The sequence below is a fragment of the Bos mutus genome, chromosome 7 (genome assembly GCF_027580195.1).
Source record: "Bos mutus isolate GX-2022 chromosome 7, NWIPB_WYAK_1.1, whole genome shotgun sequence".
Lineage (NCBI taxonomy): Eukaryota > Metazoa > Chordata > Mammalia > Artiodactyla > Bovidae > Bos > Bos mutus.
Genome location: NC_091623.1, coordinates 77999393 through 78016578, shown reverse-complemented (window position 1 = coordinate 78016578; position 17186 = coordinate 77999393). Strand labels below are relative to the sequence as shown.

At 55.8% G+C, this 17186-nt stretch overlaps 2 protein-coding genes across 4 annotated transcripts; both read right to left on the bottom strand.

Moving 5' to 3' along the window:
• Positions 1–458: 458 nt before the first annotated feature.
• Positions 459–10971, bottom strand: TSPAN17 (tetraspanin 17). Of its 3 annotated transcripts, none has more exons than XM_014477242.2 (9): positions 10744–10971; positions 7410–7460; positions 7172–7318; positions 5993–6163; positions 3795–3920; positions 3186–3233; positions 2575–2691; positions 2423–2486; positions 459–1956 (listed from the first exon to the last, which is right to left on the bottom strand). In XM_014477242.2, the coding sequence occupies exons 1-9, from the start codon at positions 10828–10830 to the stop codon at positions 1646–1648; spliced, it is 1122 nt and encodes a 373-aa protein (XP_014332728.2). In that variant the 5' UTR covers positions 10831–10971; the 3' UTR covers positions 459–1645. The 3 variants fall into 3 exon arrangements, with proteins under 3 accessions (XP_014332728.2, XP_070230223.1, XP_014332729.1); XM_070374122.1 differs by having other exon boundaries at positions 1926–1977; positions 2425–2486; positions 3177–3233; XM_014477243.2 differs by having other exon boundaries at positions 1926–1977; positions 2425–2486.
• A 1828-nt stretch (positions 10972–12799) lies between these two features.
• On the bottom strand, positions 12800–15658 carry EIF4E1B (eukaryotic translation initiation factor 4E family member 1B). Its single transcript, XM_070374735.1, has 7 exons — positions 15641–15658; positions 15416–15564; positions 15020–15115; positions 14370–14433; positions 13553–13666; positions 13270–13409; positions 12800–12914 (listed from the first exon to the last, which is right to left on the bottom strand). The coding sequence occupies exons 1-7, from the start codon at positions 15656–15658 to the stop codon at positions 12800–12802; spliced, it is 696 nt and encodes a 231-aa protein (XP_070230836.1).
• Positions 15659–17186: the final 1528 nt, after the last annotated feature.

The window sequence follows — 17186 nt, the reverse complement described above, 5'->3', positions numbered from 1 at the left end:
TCCCAGAGATGGGACCCCTTCCACCACCTCATCAGAAGGTCCCTTCTCCCAGGCCCTCTAGCTACTCCTGTCTGACCATCACTCTTATTTTCTTCATAGCTTGTATGAAGAAAATGCTTATTCGTGTCTCCCCCACAAGAATGGAGCCCAAGGGCTAGGGCTTCACCCTTCTTTCTCCTCTGCATCCCCAGCACGTGCACGGAAGCTTAACTCAAGCTTGGGGAATGATGCCTTGCTGCCCCTCCTATGAGCGCAGGTGTCACTCGTGTGCATCAGAAAAGCAGGACAGTCTGGTGCAGACCTCCCGTGAGAGGGCTCAGAGCTGGGTGACTCCCTCCCACCCAGCCCCAGTTTCTTCATCAGGAAAAGACTCTCTACCTCACAAGGGGCGCTGTTGAGGTTTAAGGGGAAAATGAAAAGTGAAAGCTTTTGAAATTAAAAAAACAAGACACGCACAATACTGTGAGTTGCATTTATTGTGGTACACACTGTCCAGCTGGCATCTGGGAGCCACAATGCTGGCTGCATACCCGATACCCTGCCCTCCCAGCAGCAGCTCTCAGCATCCCTGGATGGCAGAGCAGCCAGGACTCCAGCAGACGACTATCCCAGAGGGATCTGCAGTGTCACAGGCGCCAAAGCTGTACCTTTCATTGGGCTTGCAGCATTTAAATTTTTTTCATTAGTTAACAACTTAAAAATAGGTCTATTTCACATAAATCCTGAATTCCTGGCTTCTCTGGATTTCTGACATTAGACCTGCATTCCCACTTTATAGCAATTAGCCACAACTAAATGACAGTCACAAAGTTCAGATGGGGATCTATGCTCTGTCAGTCCCCACCATACTCTATTGTATCTCAAGGTACATCATCAACTCAATGGCCCAAATATTTCTCTGGTCACAAAGCAATGTCTCTTTGTGTGGTCTTCAGGGACAGTAGGAAAGTCAGTTGCACTGCAAAGGCCTCACAAGTCAAAGGCCTACTTCATTCATTTATATGACCTACGTGACCTTAAGAGCATCTGAGTTGGAGATCTATGAACTACCCACAAATCCCTTTGATCCACAAAGAGCACCCCCTGGGTGGATGGGTGCACCATTTACTTGCCACACACCCCTTCATGCAGCTAAGAGGCAGAGCTGAGAGCAACAGTCAGACTTCCCAAGTCTGAACTCTTTTCAAAGATCTCAAGTTCCCTGAATCAGAAGCACTGGTAAGCAGGGTGGACACACCAGCCACTTGGCTGTACAAGAGGTTGCAGTGTTAAGTCGCCAGACCCAAGCAAAGCTGTGCTGGAGCGCCCTCTGGTGGTCATGAGGCAGCTCTGCGGGCCACCATTTGATTTCAAGTGAGACCCGGCATCAACCACCATGGGCCCCAAAGCAGGCTCCCCGCCAACCCTATGGGTGCCAAGTTTTTGACTTCCAATTATTTCCTTCCCCAAACTTTCCTGATCTCCATTCCACACCTCAGCCACTCTCCTGGGCACCCATCTCAGTCTCCAGTGGGGTTGGACCCCACCCAAGTTGTGTGGCCTCTTCATTTTTCACATCCCTGTGCCTTGCTCCAGGCTTGGCCCATGGCAGCCTCCAGGTGTTTTCAGGGGGAAACCCTACAGCAGAGGGGAGGTCAACCCCAGCCTACAGGGTGAGCAGCACCGGCCAGGTGGGTCTCTCAGAGAACAGGAAGCACGCGGGAGATGATGACGTCCCAAGAGCAGCGGGGGCCGGATGGCCAATCTTCATGAGAAGCTTGGGATCTGGACTTTTACATGAAATATACCACGTTTTAAAGGTTGGTTCAAATGTATATACTACCCAGACCAAGAAAATGCACTGGCGGAGTGGGTCTGGGCCAGGGCCCAAGGTGGAGAGCTCTGCAGCTGACAGAACCTTCAGGACGCTGGGCTGAAGCCACGAGTTTTCAAGGATTTGTTTATTTGAGTAGTTTGTAGCCGTCATCATATTTGATCCTGAGAGGCAAGCAAGGGAGAGAAGATTCTTGGACCCATTTTAGAGTCTGAGACACTGAGGCTGAAGTGGGCTCCTGGAGGGATCACTAGTGAAGAGAATTCTGAGATACGTGAGACCGAGTCCCAGGCAACAGCAGTCCCCAAGCCCACCCCACCTGGCCTGCTCCCTCCTAGCTGGGCCCTTCCTAGTCCCCTGGAGAGCCAACCACCCAACAGCAGCCCAGACGGCGGCTCCTGTGACACCCACCCTCCGCACACACAGCTCCAGGACAGGCAGCCGGACAGAGCCATGCGGCTCTCCATGGGCGCACAGTGCAGTGGCCCGTGAGCCCCATGTGGGCTTCAGGTCCAAGCAGAAACACCTCCTGCAGCCTTGCCCATTATGGGCAGAGTGGAGGGTCCCTGGGTCAGCCAGGCGAATGGCCATGGCCAGCGTGGCAGCCTCACCAGTTGGCCTTCACTGCCTTGATGTCGCTGACGAGGTTCTGGGCCAGGCAGATGCCAAAGATCTGGAAGACAGAGGGCAGGTGAGGGAGGGGCCACTGGGAGGGCAGACTGCCCGGGACAGAGTGAGGCTGTGCAGGGCCATAGTGGTACCTGGAGAAGGGCGATGCCCACGAAGACCCCTGCCACAACAATCAGGTTGTCCTGCAGCCACTTTTCAAACTGGCCCACGCAGCCTTTGGTGTGGATGAAGCCCTGCTGCTCCAGCTCCTGGGGACAAATGGGCACCAGGCTCAGCTCGGCCCACCCACAGCCACCAGGGGCCCCACCTCAGTCCAGCATACCAAGCCCAGCCAGGCCCAGGGCCTTATACCTTAGCGCCTGCCACCTGGAGCCCCACCAAAGGGCCTTCTCCTCCCTGGGGTCTCAGCACAGACGGCTTCTCCTGTGAGGCCTTCCCTGACTGCCCTGCCCCAACCCCATTACCTCCCTGCTTTTAGCTTCTTCCTAGTACTTAGGTGAAATTGTCACACTGCTGTTCATATTTCATTATCCCTGTCTTCCTGTTTTCTTTCTCTACAGGAGCCCACCACCTTGGGTTCAGCAGTATCAAGACCTCTGCGCCTCCTGGGACTCAGCCCTCCCCACCACCCCCCCACCCCCGCCCCAGGAATCCTTGAGGCCTTTTGGCGCCTTCTTATGAGGGCCCCCCTTCTTATTCTAGTGCCCCTCGTTGCCCCCAGCCCTGTCCCCACCTCTCTCACCAGTTTGAGCCGGACGTCGTAGCCACACTGAGTGTTGAGGACATCCTCCTGAGGAGAAACACGCCAGGGAGCAACTCGGTAGGGGCACCCATGAGGCCTCAGGGGAATCGGATGGAACCATGGATTCCGCCGCGGCCACCGCTCCTCAAGGGAAGCCGGCTAGGACCCCAGCGCCTCTCCCTGTTGCCAAGGCGCATGGCCCAACGCCAGCTTGAACTGCTTCCTTTTTAGGAGCCCTGCCTGCCTATGTGTTGTAAGAATGGGAAGACACCTGGCCCTCAGTGTCCCTGTGCCCTGTGACTGGAGGGATGTCACTGCAAGAAACTTCTGCTCTTAAAGAAAACCATGAACGTTTCAGAACCCCCACCCCTGCCACCCCAGCCTGGTGGGCCAAGAGAAGCAGGCCCCATCCAGCAGGCCTCAACGCCACCCACCGACACAAACTCCCCAGCCCAGCAGGGCTACTACTACACACAAGAGGGCTTCCCCGACATCAGTGGCCCCCAGAGCAGGGCTGAGGCGAGGTGGTGGGCTGGTTCCAGACTGTGCCTGCGTGCTGAGGCCCTGCCCCTCCTCACGAGGCCCCGCCCCTCACCAAGGCACACTCACCGCTGGGTCCCTGACACAGCAGGAGAAGGGCACCCCGCAGCGCTCCCGGCTGGGGTTCAAGTCAGTGCAGTTGAAGTAGATATTGAGGTTCCAGTCGTTGGGCCCTCGGGCTCCGCAGCAAGACCACTAGGGGGTGGGAGGAGAGCCCGGGTGAGCCAGGCCCACCCCAGGAGCCCCATCCTGTTTGGGGACAGGCCCAGGCTGGCTGGCAGTGGCCTGGAGACAGCCAGTCAGGTGGGAACCTCCCCACAGACAGGTCGAGCCTGGGCCCAGGGCCATCAGAGCAGCTCGAGGCTCCTGACCAGGTTGATGGAGGCTAGGGATAGTGGGAAGGGGCTCCTGAGCTTGTCCCCCTAACCCAAGAGAGGCTGAGCAAAGGGAGTGGGCGAGGATGGTGGCCCAAGGACTGTGGCTTCCTCTAGGCCACCTTGAGGGTTGGGAGTTTCAATAAACCCTGCAGAGAGGCTGAAGGCCCCTATCTGTGCCTGGTCTCCCCATACTTGTCCAACAATTTTTACGAAAGATCATCTCTTTTCCTCTTTCCAGGGCCAGGAGAGCAATCCTGCCACCCTCATGACCATGCCCCATCCCACTTCATGGATGCTGCCGTGGGCATCTGTATCCTCATGACTGCTACCCAAGACAATGGGCTACTTCCTTAGGTGGGGCTGTGAAGCAAGCAGCTCACAATCCAGTGGGGAGACAGGCAGCCTTAACTCACTGACACAGCACAGGCTGCCAAATAGCTGGCCCTCGAGGGACCAGCTCGGTGGCAGACACAGGTAGGCCCTGTGGACTGAACAGAGGGAGTGAGGCACAGCCACGCAGCTCTGCCTCCCTCCTCTCTGCTCAGCACCCCTGCTCCCGCTGGAAACCACTGGCTCCTCTCATCACATGCCTGCTCCTTCTCCTCCCCCAGGGCCAGCCCCTAGAGGCCTTCTCCTTCTCCGTGCTTCCCCATTTCAGCCTTTACCACAATTTATAATGCTACACACACACACACGTTTCTTTTGCTTGTTTATCATCTGTCTCTTCCCCCAAATCTCCATCTGCACAAAGTCAGGTCCTAGCTCTTTTTTTGGAGAAGGCAATGGCAACCCATTCTAGTACTCTTGCCTGGAAAACCCCATGGATGGAGAAGCCTGGTAGGCTGCAGTCCATGGGGTCCCGAAGAGTCAGACACAACTGAGTGACTTCACTTTCACTTTTTACTTTCATGCACTGGAGAAGGAAATGGCAGCCCACTTGTGTTCTTGCCTGGAGAATCCCAGGGACAGCGGAGCCTGGTGGGCTGCTGTCTATGGGGTCGCACAGAGTTGGACACAACTGAAGTGACTTAGCAGCTCTTTTTCACCCCTGAATCCCCAGCACCTAGCTCACGACCCAGCACATAGTTGGTCCATCACGATTCTGCATTAAATGAACAAATAAATCACATCCTAACTACCTGGCTCTTCGTTTACTTCTGCCCTGGGTTGAGAGCTCCTCAAAACAGGCACCAGCTCTGGTTCACCTCTGGATCCCAGAGCAGTTCTTGGGGTGGATGGCATCAAAAGAGCATGACTGTTTAAGTGGGTGCAACTATGAGTGTGTGTGACTAAGTGTGTGAGTGGGTGAGAATGTGCAGGCAGAAGGTGTCTAGGATTTCTTGAACTGCTCACTGACTGCTTCTTCACAGGGGTTAGGTATGCAAGCTTAAGAGCAGAGCTTCTGGGCGGTGGGGCAGGTCTCAAACCTGACTAAGTTCAGAGGCCAAACAAATAATATAAATGAGAGAAGAGGGCCAACAGGTATAATAAAATAGAGTGATGGGGATGGTAGCAGAGAGCCTCTATACCAGCAAAGGGGCAGTGGCAATGTAGCCCCGGCCGATACTGTGGGCCCAGCTTAGTGGGAGAAGAAATCTGTATTTTCATGCCACATTTGTTCCTTTAAGTGTGTCCTAAGCCTGGCCTAGGAGCTGCCAGTTTGAAGCCTCCGGCCTCTGCTCCCCAACCCTGCGTCCATGCAGGGTTAGGCACATGGAGATCACCAAGGGCTGGCTTCCTTTCAGATAGGGGGACACCTGGCTCTCTTCCTTGGGGCCTGCCTGGCCTGATAGGCAAGGGAATGGTCCCAGCACACAGGGAACTTGCTCCTTCGTTCATCTGCCTGGCAGGTGCCTCCTGTATGTAACTGGAGCTGGATGCCGGACTTACGTATTCCTGAGCAAAGTCAATGAGGTTCTGGAGGTCAATGTCGTCCCGATAGGCCTTGACATTGTTGTTGATGAAGAGGTTGAGCTGGTCTCGAATCCAGTCCTTGAAGACGAAGGCCAGGATCCCTGTTGCCAGTTCCAGGAAGAAGATGAGGCCAAGGAACACAGAGAACTGGCATGGGGGGCAGACAGACAGAGGGGGTCAGAGATACAGGGCCTGGGGTTGCCACTGAGTGGGGTTTCAACCTCCCTCATCCTGACTCAAGGCAGCCCAGAGTCTCCACCTTCTACCATATTAGTATTGATTTATGATGAAAAAAGATACCACTGTTCTTAACTGCTCTATTGTCTTTGAGAAGCCACCGTCTACACACAACTCCAGTTTCTTTGGTTCAGGAGGAGCCACTTCCATATTGAGGACTAGGCATGCATCAAGAGCCCACCAATCAGAGCACTACCTCCCCTGGGGCCACAGGGATTGGTCCAGAGGCGGCCAATTAGGATTAAGGAGATGCAATTAAAGAACTTTGGCAGAATGGCTGGGAAAGGAGAGACTCACTCAGCCTCCAGCAGAGTTCCTGGGAGGGCGGCTTGAAGCCAATACCTCCGCCCGCCCCCGCGCCCGATTCCTGGACATTTTCCACCCCAAGGGGTCGGAGCCAACTCAGAGGCACAGAGCTGAGAAACAGAGAGGCTAGGCCAAGTGACACTGTGGTGGCCCCTGGATCCAAAGGCACTGGCAGCTAACACATCCCTGGGTTTTCTTAATGCCCATTTTCGCTTAGGGCCCAGGCCACTAGGTTTCGGTCACTTAAAACAGCTGCTGCTGCTGCTTAGTCGCTTCAGTCATGTTCGACTCTGCAACCCTTAGGGACTGTAGCCTTCCAGGCTCCTCTGTCCATGGGATTCTCTAGGCAAGGATACTGGAGTGGGTTGCCATGCCCTCCTCCAGGGGATCTTCCCTACCCAGGGATTGAACCCAGGGCTTCTTTACCGCTGAGCCACCAGGGAAGCCCCACTTACAACAGAGGATCCTATAAATGTATTAATAATACAAATCTGGTGACCACTGTTAAAATTACACAATAATAAAACTACCATTATTAAGCATGAACTATATGTAAGAAGTGCATGGGAGGAGGTTGGGGTCCCCAGTGAATCTAGGTGGGTGGGCACTCACAAATTTGAGCAGGAAGGTGTTCTCCCGGAGGGCCCCAATGCAGCCGGCAAAGCCCAGCACGGACATGACGCCTCCAACCACCACAAACAGCCACACAGGGTCAAGGCCTCCCAGATCTGTCAGTGCCGAGATGTTGGAGAGAACGCCCTGTGCAGGGGGAGCAGAGGCAAGTAGAGGGGGACTGGCCCTCCCACCATCTCAGCCCATAGCAGCCCTGCACCATATCCCACTGCCTTACCTTCTCACTCCAGGCCCAGAGACCGATGGCCAGGAACAGGGCCCCCAGCACCTGCAAGAGCAGCAGCAAAGAGCTGAAGGCTAGGCACCAACATTCTTTCCCATCCCCAGCAGAGCCCCCTCCCTGCTGGTGCTCAGGCTCTTCAGGAAGCCACAGGGAAAGAGAGAAAGAGGGGAAAGCGCTGTAAATGGGATCCAGGGTCTTCTCCATCTTTCTAAGACTGCATCTCAGTGTTTCTTCCCACAGGGCACAGCTTGAACACTGAACCCTCCCCAGCCCTAAGAAGGGATCCCTTCTTGGAACTTCAGAATTGGAGCAGAGGAGGGCCAAAACAATCCCACCAAGCAGCAGCGACTGGTTCCTGAGCCTCTTCCCTCACCTCAGGCCTATGGTAGGATTCCAGGCTCCTGGCATCCTCTCCAGTATCCTCCCAAGTCTGGTCCTCCTGCTTCCCTGCAATTCTGTGACTGCCACTCTACTCCCGTCCCACCTTTCCAACCTCCATCTGCCAGAGTACATCTTGGCAGCTCATAGCCAAAGATCTCTGAACGACCAGGAATCCCAGTGAAGAGCTAGATCAGCAGAGGGGCCCTGGGCTAGGCCTCCTAACCACCACCCACCATCCCACCTCATCTCCGTGCTAGGATGAGCCCGGGATGTTCAGGGCAGCTGCCTGAACCCAAGCAGGACATCTAGTCTCAGAGGGAGAGCGCCCCTCCTGCCCAAGCGAGGCCATGACCCTACCTCTTCAGACCTCTGTCTCCCACCTGCTTTCTCTACAGGCTCCCTCCCTGCCTCAGCGCAGAGCCTCAGTCAACTCCACCCCTGGCCAGCCACCTTTAGCACCCACCCCTTTCTGACCCCAGGCTCCTCTCACTGCTGTACTCTTTTTCTAGAAATATTTTTCCTTCCCTCCCCTACACTAGATCTGGGATGTGAAACCAAACCTCACTTCTCCTGCCTCATCCCATCTGACCTGCCCATGGCCTTTAGACAGGTGAATGATTACTACTTTCTCTTTTTTAAACCTCCCCATGGTTAACGCAATGCCATTCCTCCTCCAGCCCTTTCTCAGCCTCCCTCCTACAAGTCTTTGCTTCACTGGTGCCATGCACAAGGCCACCCCCTCCTCCACCAGGTTCCAACCTCAACCTCCAACCTACCCTTCCTCTTCTCAAACTCATCTTTCACCTCATCATGACACTGGCAATCTCCCAATCTCCACCCAAACCTCTCGCTGGCTCTAGAGCCCTTAGCCCACCTGCCTGCTGCAAAAGCCTCCGCGTTCCAGGCTCCATCTCATGCACCGAAAATACATCAGTGAAAAGGGCACATGAGCTCTCAGCCTTCGTGGAGTTTACACTCCAGTGGGGGAAACCCATAGTGAGCAAACAAGGTAGTTTCAGATACCAACAGAGCCTTTACAGAAAATCAAACAGGGTGATGTGATGGGAAGTGATGTGACGGGAAGTGATGGGAGCATGTTTCAGTTAGGGAGCATGGTGACATTTTAGCTGAGGCCTGAATGATGAAACGGGGCATTGAAGAGAAAACAATTCCAGGCAGTACTGAATTCCAGGTAGAAGTACTGAATTCCAGGCAGAAGTACTGAATTCCAGGCGGAAGTACTGAATTCCAGGCGGAAGTACTGAATTCCAGGCAGAAGTACTGGCAAAGGCCTAGTGGTAAGATCATGGTTGGTGGGGCAAGGGACAAACTGAAGACATGAAGCCAGACACCGCAGGGTGCTCTGGGCCAGTCCTGTCAATTCAGCCTGATAACTTCCCCTGAAACCTTCCTCACCTTGTCCACCCGCCATCACCCCTCCTTTGCCCTAGCCCGCCTCCCTGGTCTCCTTGCCCATGGCAGTCAGGCAGATCTGCCTCTAATACAGAAGCCAAAACAAATCCATCCCCACTGCCCTCAACATGAAACTCAAACTGCCCCACCCTGGGGCCTTTCACACTTGGAGTCCCATCCTGGGGAACCCTGGAACAAGCCTGGGTCTCTCATGCTTCTCCCCCGCTGACATTTGGCAGCTCCCTCTGCTCAGTGCTCTGCCTCACTTCCACCTACTGCCCACTGAGCTGTCACCTTGGCTCTGCACTTACTGGCTGTGTGACTCTGGGTTAAATGACTTAACCTCTCTGTGCCTGTTCCTTCACCTATAAAATGTAGATTATAATTAAAGTAACTGTGAGAATACAGTAAGTTATAATTCATGTCATCTGCCTAACAGCCCTGAGGAGCAGGCTTCATCATCCCCCACTCCCTGTTAGGGAAGCTGAAGCCCAGAGAGAAGTGACTTGCCCACTGTCTCACAGATAGGCTGGAGACAACCAGAGCCCCAGACTTTCCCACCAGACCAGCTCTCTGCACATGGCCCACACTCTTGAGGCTGTGGCACTGCAGGGGCCAAAGGACACCCACACTGCCGGAGCAGCTTGTGGGCAGAGGGCAGTGCCACTGATTCCTGCTAAACAAAACTGAGTGGGCCTGACATTCTGACCAAGGCGTCAGGAGTAGAGACTGAAGAGTCAGCAAGTAGCCTTGGAGAGATAGGATGGGGGAGGGAGAAGGGAAAGATGACTTGGCAACCCCAGGGATAAGGATTCCACCCTGGGAGGAGCACCAGCAGTTCCCTTCTCCACACAGAGACAGCCTGGCCCTGACACCTCGATTTGCTCAGCTGTGGAATGCTGAATTCTGTTCCCCAAGGCCAGCTCTCCCGGCCTTTCATTAGGGAATATCCCCCTGTCCTCGGCCGAGAACTAGGGCGACTGGCCCTCCTTGCCTGCAGGCCTCTTAGTTTGGGGGTGGGAGTTTGACCTATTCCCGCCCCCCGCCTCGCCCCCCACCTCTTTATAGGGGCTTAAGGCGAAGCGGTAGGCCCAGGTACTGGAGCGGTAAAAGGGCTGGAGAGGGAATCCTGCCCTTCGCGGAGGCTTTCCATAGGGACATCGGCAAAACCAGAGGTGGGGCTCCGCGGACCCCTTACACCGCAGGGTAAGGGAGGCAGAGAGGGCGACCCGCACCAAGCAGGGCCGCGGGGTCTTCACCGAAACATCTCCCATTTCTCCGCTGACCCCTGAAAAGACCCCGGAAGACTACCCCTCCCCATCCTACAACCGCAGTGGCTCGGACCCGCCCCTGGAATCCGGGCCTCTCTAATTCCCTCAGGTGCTCCAGAGGGTGGGCGTGGAGGTGGGAAGGGGAGGAAGAAGTTAGGGGACGGTCCCAAGGCCTTGTGGCAGAGTGTCTCCCCCTAGTAGGAGACTGAGCCTCCTCCTTTCGCCAGCCCCTGCACAGGGCCCAGAACCCACCCCGCGCTCACCCAGAAGACGATGTTGAAGCCAAACAGGAAGTATTTCCCGCAGCAGCCGACCTCGGGTTCCTGGAAGTGCTGGTGCTTGCCGGGCATGGTGAGTGGCCGCACGCCGGCCCGGGAACCGGGCCCGGAGGCTGGGCCCAGCCCTCAGCGGGCCGCCCTGGGCTAGAGCCGCCCGGGGCCTAGCCCGGCGGCTGCGGCTTCATGGCCGCGGCCACACAGAGAGCCCGTCGGGCCCCGCCCGCCCCGCAGGGACCGCCCCCGGCTCCGGAACAGCCCCCGCTCCGTCCACTCAGAGCCCCTCCTCTATGCCTGATTCCGCCCCGCCCGAGGCTCCGCCCCTAGCCCCCGCTCAGTCCCCTTTGGAGCCCCGCCTCTGGGTCTGTCTCCGCCCCCTCCCGACTGTTCCCCTCTGGGCCTCGCCCCCATAGAGGCACACCACCCCAAGTCCAGGCCCCTCCCCACTGCCCGACTCAGTCCCCTCGGAGCCCCGCCTCTAGGCCTGACTCCGCCCCTTACACTTGCTGCTGCAGCGTCCCTCGGACCCACCTCAGATGCTTGCGGAAAGCTCCGCAAGTCGCAGGCACGGGAGACCCCTAGTTCCCCCCACACCACAAGGATCAGTACCAGCGCCACCCCAACGCCCGGCCTTGCGGTCGGTGCCCATCCCTGAAGAGGAGTAACGACCGCGTTGGTGAGCGAACAGAATAGTTATATGGATGGTGCATATACACGTGCAGGACGTTTTATTACAGGGGAGTCGAATCAGAAGTGCTTCTCACTCGGAAATTCAGTTCTGTCTCTACTGGTTCAAACTCTGACTGGATGACACCTGGGTCTTGTGAGGGCTGCGCCTGCTGCTCCCTGCCCCTTCAGTTTTGCCGGGAGGCCATATATCGCAGCCCCCAGTTCAAACCCCTTTGGTGGTTGAAACAGCGCCCCGCACCGTCTAACCCCTCTTCCCCATACCAGCGTCTGCCTTGATCAGGCTCCTTGTTACCGAAGGGGTCTCACATGAGCCCTCTCAAGGCAAGACTGGAGCAGACCAAGGTTTAGGGGGTCGAGTTTTAGAGTCCTCTTTAAAAATAATTCCAATTTTGGGCTTCCTTGCTGGCTCAGTGATAAAGAATCCTCCTGCCAATTCAGGAGACCCAGGTTCGATCCCTGATCTGGGAAGATCCCACATGCCACGGAGCAACTAAGTTCGCGCGCCACAACTATTGAGCCTGTGCTCTAGAGCCCCAGAGCTGCAACTGCTGAGGCTGGCGCGCCTGGAGCCCATACTCCACAAGGAAGCCACCACAGTGAGAAGCCTGTACCCTGCAACCAGAGAGTAGCCCCCTCTACTCTCAGAGAAAAACCCACACAGCAACAAAGATCCAGCACAGCCAAAATAAATTACTTTAAACAAAAACTGAATTTAAAAAAATCTTGTTTAAAGTATTTGTTTAGAACAGGAAGAGAAAAGGGCTTAAGCTTCACCTTCTGGTTAATCCACCTCTGGCAGAGCCACAGTAAGGCCTGATCACCTCTCCTGGGCCAGGCCCTCATCAACCCCACCCCTCTACTCTAGGGACCCACACACAGCTGACTGATAAACATAGGCTCCACGGCTACAAATCTAGTGAGAGGCAACCCATAAAAGTTTTTAAAGCAGAGTGATCACTCAGAGCCCCCACTCCTGTCCCTGAGCTCCAGCTCTGTCAGCAGCCTTGAACCCACCCCAAATGGAAGAGACTGGCCTTCAGAACACCTAACTTCTTTCCCCAAGGTGGGGGGCGTGGAGTTAGTCCTGAATCCTAGGATTCTCTCCTGTTCTCTTTTCACTTGCCATCCCACCTCCTCTACCAATGACTCACCTCACCACACTGTACCCAACCCAGCCCCCCAGGGTTAAAAAGCCCAGGTTTTCTCCACCTTTCCACTGCCCTGGGCCCTCAAGTTGGTTACTCACCCCTAGGCCTGAGCCCCAGGATAGGGGAGAAACATGCCACCTGCCCTCAGCCCAGCCCAGCCCCCTTGAGAAATAAATACACACAGCAATGGGAGGCTCAGGGTCCTCTCACACCACAAATTTGTTCTTGGCTAAGGAGTTGCTCTTGGTGGCTGTGTCTGCGTGGGCCTGGTACCCAATGATGGTCTTTGTGGAGAGGCCCAGGCGCTCTTTGTAGACACGCCTGGGAGGTAAGTGGGAGAGGAAAGGAGACAGGAAGTCAGCAGCGGGTCCTGCAGTTAACATGGGACCATGGGTCCTGTGCCCAGAGCCCCTACCCTGGTTCCAGCCACAGTAACTCCTGTTGTATGTGTCTTACCTGAGTGGAAACACGAAATGTGACTAATGCAAAAGAAAAGATATCTGCAAGAAATAGTTGGAAATCTAGACTCCACACCCTTTGCACAAGTTGTGGAAGAAAGAAGGGAGAGACAGCATGGAGTATTCTAGAGGTCTCCCTTGCAGGCCAAGCCATTCCCCTTCCACCTTCTCCCCTAGAAGAGGCTCAGCCCCCACCCTGTGCCAGAGATACCCCTCACCCAATGTGTAGCACGCCTTCCTGGTTCTCTGCCTCCCGTGTCCACACAGCAATCTTGTCCCCCTTGGCTCGGATGTTGATGACGGCCCCACATACTTCCTGGCTGTGCTCCCCAAAGCTCTCCCCGATGAGACACAGCAGCTGGACCCAAGAAGGAGGGGGATGAGGCCTCCTGGTGGGCACAGACTGCCCCCACCATCCTTGAGACCACTGCTACCACACCAGCCCAGCCTCTTCCCTTGGGAACCCTCCCCACCCAGCCTCCTGCCCAACCCCCCACTCACTGTCTCCAGCCACAGGTGGTCCAGCTCAATGTGGCGCTGCTGCTTTGTGAGGCTGACCAGCCAGCGGCCACCCCGCTTATTCCTGCTGTCTTCCCACATGGGCTTAATGCCATCCTGGGAGGCAGGTTGGTGAATCAACAACCTCCCTTTGTTCGAAGGGAAGGGAGTGCCTGGCCACCTCCCCAGGCCCTGCTCCAGCCCCTCCACAGACTAGATCTTCTGTCTTCACCCTTCAGTACAAGCAGGGTCAGCCCTGCAGACCCTCCTGTGAGCTCCCATGGGCCCCTAAGCCTCAATATAGGTCACCTCACATAGCCTTGCATAGATGTGTGTTTGTCTCCTTTGCTGAACCAAGATCCTTGAGATGAGAGTTCAGATGGGGGTGATTAAAGGGAGTGTCTGGGGCAACCCCAGTGTGGCCAGGGACAGACATCCCAGGCTCGCTGGGCATGAGTCACCTAGGAAAATCTGCAAACGTGGATGTCAGGGCCCCACTGCCCAGCCCCTCCAAGGACAGGCCTGGACATTGACGAGTGTCCTCAGGCAATCCTGATACAGTCCCCAAGTTAAAGAGCCAGGCCAGAAACCTAGACCCTCTTCGTTGCTCCCCCTTGTTCCCCCCTCCCCTGTTCTTCAAGATGGGACTCAGGTCTGACACTCTGCCCCAGCTTTTGGACAGCAGTCCTCCAACTGGAAGTTATACTTGGCTCCAAGGAAGGCTGTCCTCAGTACCGCACTGTCAAACCCTCTGTGAGGGAGGAAGCTTGGAAGAAACCAGCCCCACTGTGTCCCAGGGAGTGGGGGAAGCCGAGCTTACCTTGAACAGGGCATAGTCACAGCCAGAAGAGAGCTTACTGGCCAGCTGGATATTATTATATATCCTGGAGAGAGATCCCCACCCCAGGCTGAAAGGCCAAGCTTTTTAGGGCCTGGTTTCAACTGGCCTCAGATCCCTCAACTTCCTACCCCACTGCTTTCCACCCACCTTCCAGCCTCCAAGCCTTAGCTCATACTGGTGCCCCTTGCCAAAAACTTCCATCCCCATCTACCCAGACACTCAAATCCCACCTTCTCACCCACCCCTAGGGTTTGTGAAGCACCTTGCAGACCCCCTCACTGCATCACCACAGATGAAACAGTCTGAAACTCATTCAGTAGCTGAGACAAGCTCAGAGAGGGGAAGGAACTCGCCTAGGGTCATAAGGCATAAGGCAGCAGAGTCATGGTCAACTTTTTGCTTCTCCCACTTCCCAGGCTTTCTCCCTGAGTCCCAGGGAGGCTTGGGGGCAGGGGCTGTGACCCAGCCCAAACTCCCCGCCACTTCCCTGCAGAGCCCACCAAGCTCCAGCCCTAGGAAGGGCTGGGAAAGTGATGTAGGCAGCAGCTCCCTGGAGGGGTGGGGTCTGGGAAGGATCTGCAGCTAAGGCCCCCTGACCTCAGCCTCCTCCATGAGGGACAAACACTCACGCCCAGAAGTCCTCCACGGTGTTGAACTTGGTGACCCGATGCAGGTTGTTCTGCCAGGCTCGGCTGCGGTCATTCTTGAAGAACCACAGAGCCCACCTGGAGAGTGGGGGAGGGGGCAGGAGGAAGCAAGAGTGCATCCATCTGTCTGCCCCACCCTACCTCCACAGCAGTAGGTTGGCCCAGAAGTCCTGCTCCTTCCCGAGCCAACAGGGAGGTAGGGTTTGTAGCACCTGCCCCACAAGGTGATGGGGACAGTGATCCTGCTGGTGGAGCCTTTAACTCGGAATCTCAGCTGGATTAAGGCTGAAAGGGCCAGCAGGGCCCAAGTCTTAGGGCAGCTCTGGCCTTTCCCAGACGAGGAAGTGAGGTCAAAGCCAAAGGTAGGGCCTGCCCTACCTGTTGAGCAGCGGGTGTAAGTCCGGCTTGCCCTCCTCCGGGGTCTTCCTCAGAGCCTCCTCTCCCACGCACGGCCCCGCGCCTGCCTCCTCCTCCTCTTTCTCACCCTCTTTCTTCCACTTTTGGATCCCATCCTCAGCCTCTTCAGCCTGACCAAGGAGAGGAGTCAAGCTGGGCGGTGAGCCCCGGCCCTCGCTGCCCAAGGGGGCAGATGGGTGGACTTACAGGGCGGGCGGCAGCCATGCTGTAGCCTGGGCTCCACGGGCACCCAGCCATCCGAGGGGGCCTCCAGCTGCCAGCCTTAAACCCACCATCGCCCCGCCCCGCTCACCCAGGGCAGGCGACTGGGAGGAGCCAGCGTGGGGGTGGGGCGTGGGGTGTTCCGAGGAGGAAGGGCTTATACTATTATTTCCATCAGCAAGCATTTAGTGAGCACCTTTTGCATGCAGGCTGGGGTCTGGGGACACAGCTGTGACCAGGCAGACCTAGCCTCAGCCCATATGGCACTGGTCATTTGGGGGCTGAGACAGGATGGCAAGGGTCAGTATTAGGGGTTTGCCCTTAGTGAAACCACATCCCACCAAGGGTAGACCCTGAATTTAAAGCAGATTGACCCAGAAATGGCAGAAGGTGGAGGGGAGCAGGGCTGGGCCAGGTCAGAGACAATACAGACACTGTGGTGTCTCCCTTTGGGCTCTGCTGTCATTCACCCCTCAATTTTTGCCAGCAATGTCATTTGACACAGGCATGTATCTAGTCTCTGGAAACATCTGTGGGTTTTCTTTTTTATGTGATTATTTAGAAACAAGAAGCTTGTATATTAGAAATCCACATTTTGAAATTTTAGGTTTGGCAACACCGGGGCCTCCTTCTCCCAATCTGTTGCAGCCAGTGCTGCCTTTTGGAAGAGCAAATGCAGATCCACATGGCCCCTGTACCCACTGCACTCATGTTCCTTCCCTCCCGTCCACCTGAGCATTCTCCACCTGGCCATGGTTGGCAAGGGCCAGTGCACCTGTCCACAGCTGGAGTCAAGTCCTCCTTGCCCCCACCTCAGCCAAGTACACGAACCTCATTGAGTCTCAGTCTTCCTCTCTGTAAAATTGGAACATTAATGAAACACAACTCAGAAGCTTACTGTATTAAGTGATATAAAACAAGTCCACAAAACAAGGCCTGCTCAGTGGTCAATAGCAGTCAGCTGAGGGCCTCCCCAGGGTGGAGGAGGGACCGGGGAAGTGAAGGAGGGAAAGCTGGATATTGTTTCCCCGCCTTCTGAACAGCAGCCTTTTCTGCAGGGGCTGAAACCTCCCCAAGTTTTTCAAGGTTTCTCACACTCCCCTTGGCCCAGCTCTGTAAGAGACCAGTGTCTTCCCCTCTGCCACACACAGGAGAGCCATGGGTGACAGTTAATATCTGTTCAACCCACATCTCTAAGCTCCAGCTGGTGCTGCCAGGCCTGTGAGGGGCTGGGTGCTGGGAGGCACTGAGGAGCAGAAGATGAGTGGCCCTTGTGCTCTGGTCTATCGGGGGGCAAACACCAGGTCATCTCACAAAGACCTGTGTCACAGCAAACGCAAGCCTCTGAAGGAAACGGATTCACAGATGGGAGAAGACCAAGTCCATGACCTGAACTGGGGCTTAGAGCAGCACTTCTCAAGAGCATGGATCAGAATCACCTGCAAGGCTTGCTAAATAGTGACCGCTGCACTCTGCCTCTGAGGTGGCGCTAGTGGTAAAGAACCTGCCTGCCAATGCAGGATATGTAAGA

Coding starts and splice junctions, on each gene's coding strand:
- TSPAN17 (XM_014477242.2), bottom strand. CDS start 10,830: ATGCCCGGCAAGCACCAGCACTTCCAGGAACCCGAGGTCGGCTGCTGC. Junction 2,692..3,185: donor ACGACGTCCGGCTCAAACTG/GTGAGAGAGGTG, acceptor ATTTGTCCCCAG/GAGCTGGAGCAGCAGGGCTT. Junction 1,957..2,422: donor GGCAGTGAAGGCCAACTGGT/GAGGCTGCCACG, acceptor TGATGACGGCTA/CAAACTACTCAAATAAACAA.
- EIF4E1B (XM_070374735.1), bottom strand. Junction 15,116..15,415: donor TTACACCCGCTGCTCAACAG/GTAGGGCAGGCC, acceptor CCCACTCTCCAG/GTGGGCTCTGTGGTTCTTCA. Junction 13,667..14,369: donor GTGACTATGCCCTGTTCAAG/GTAAGCTCGGCT, acceptor CCTGCCTCCCAG/GATGGCATTAAGCCCATGTG.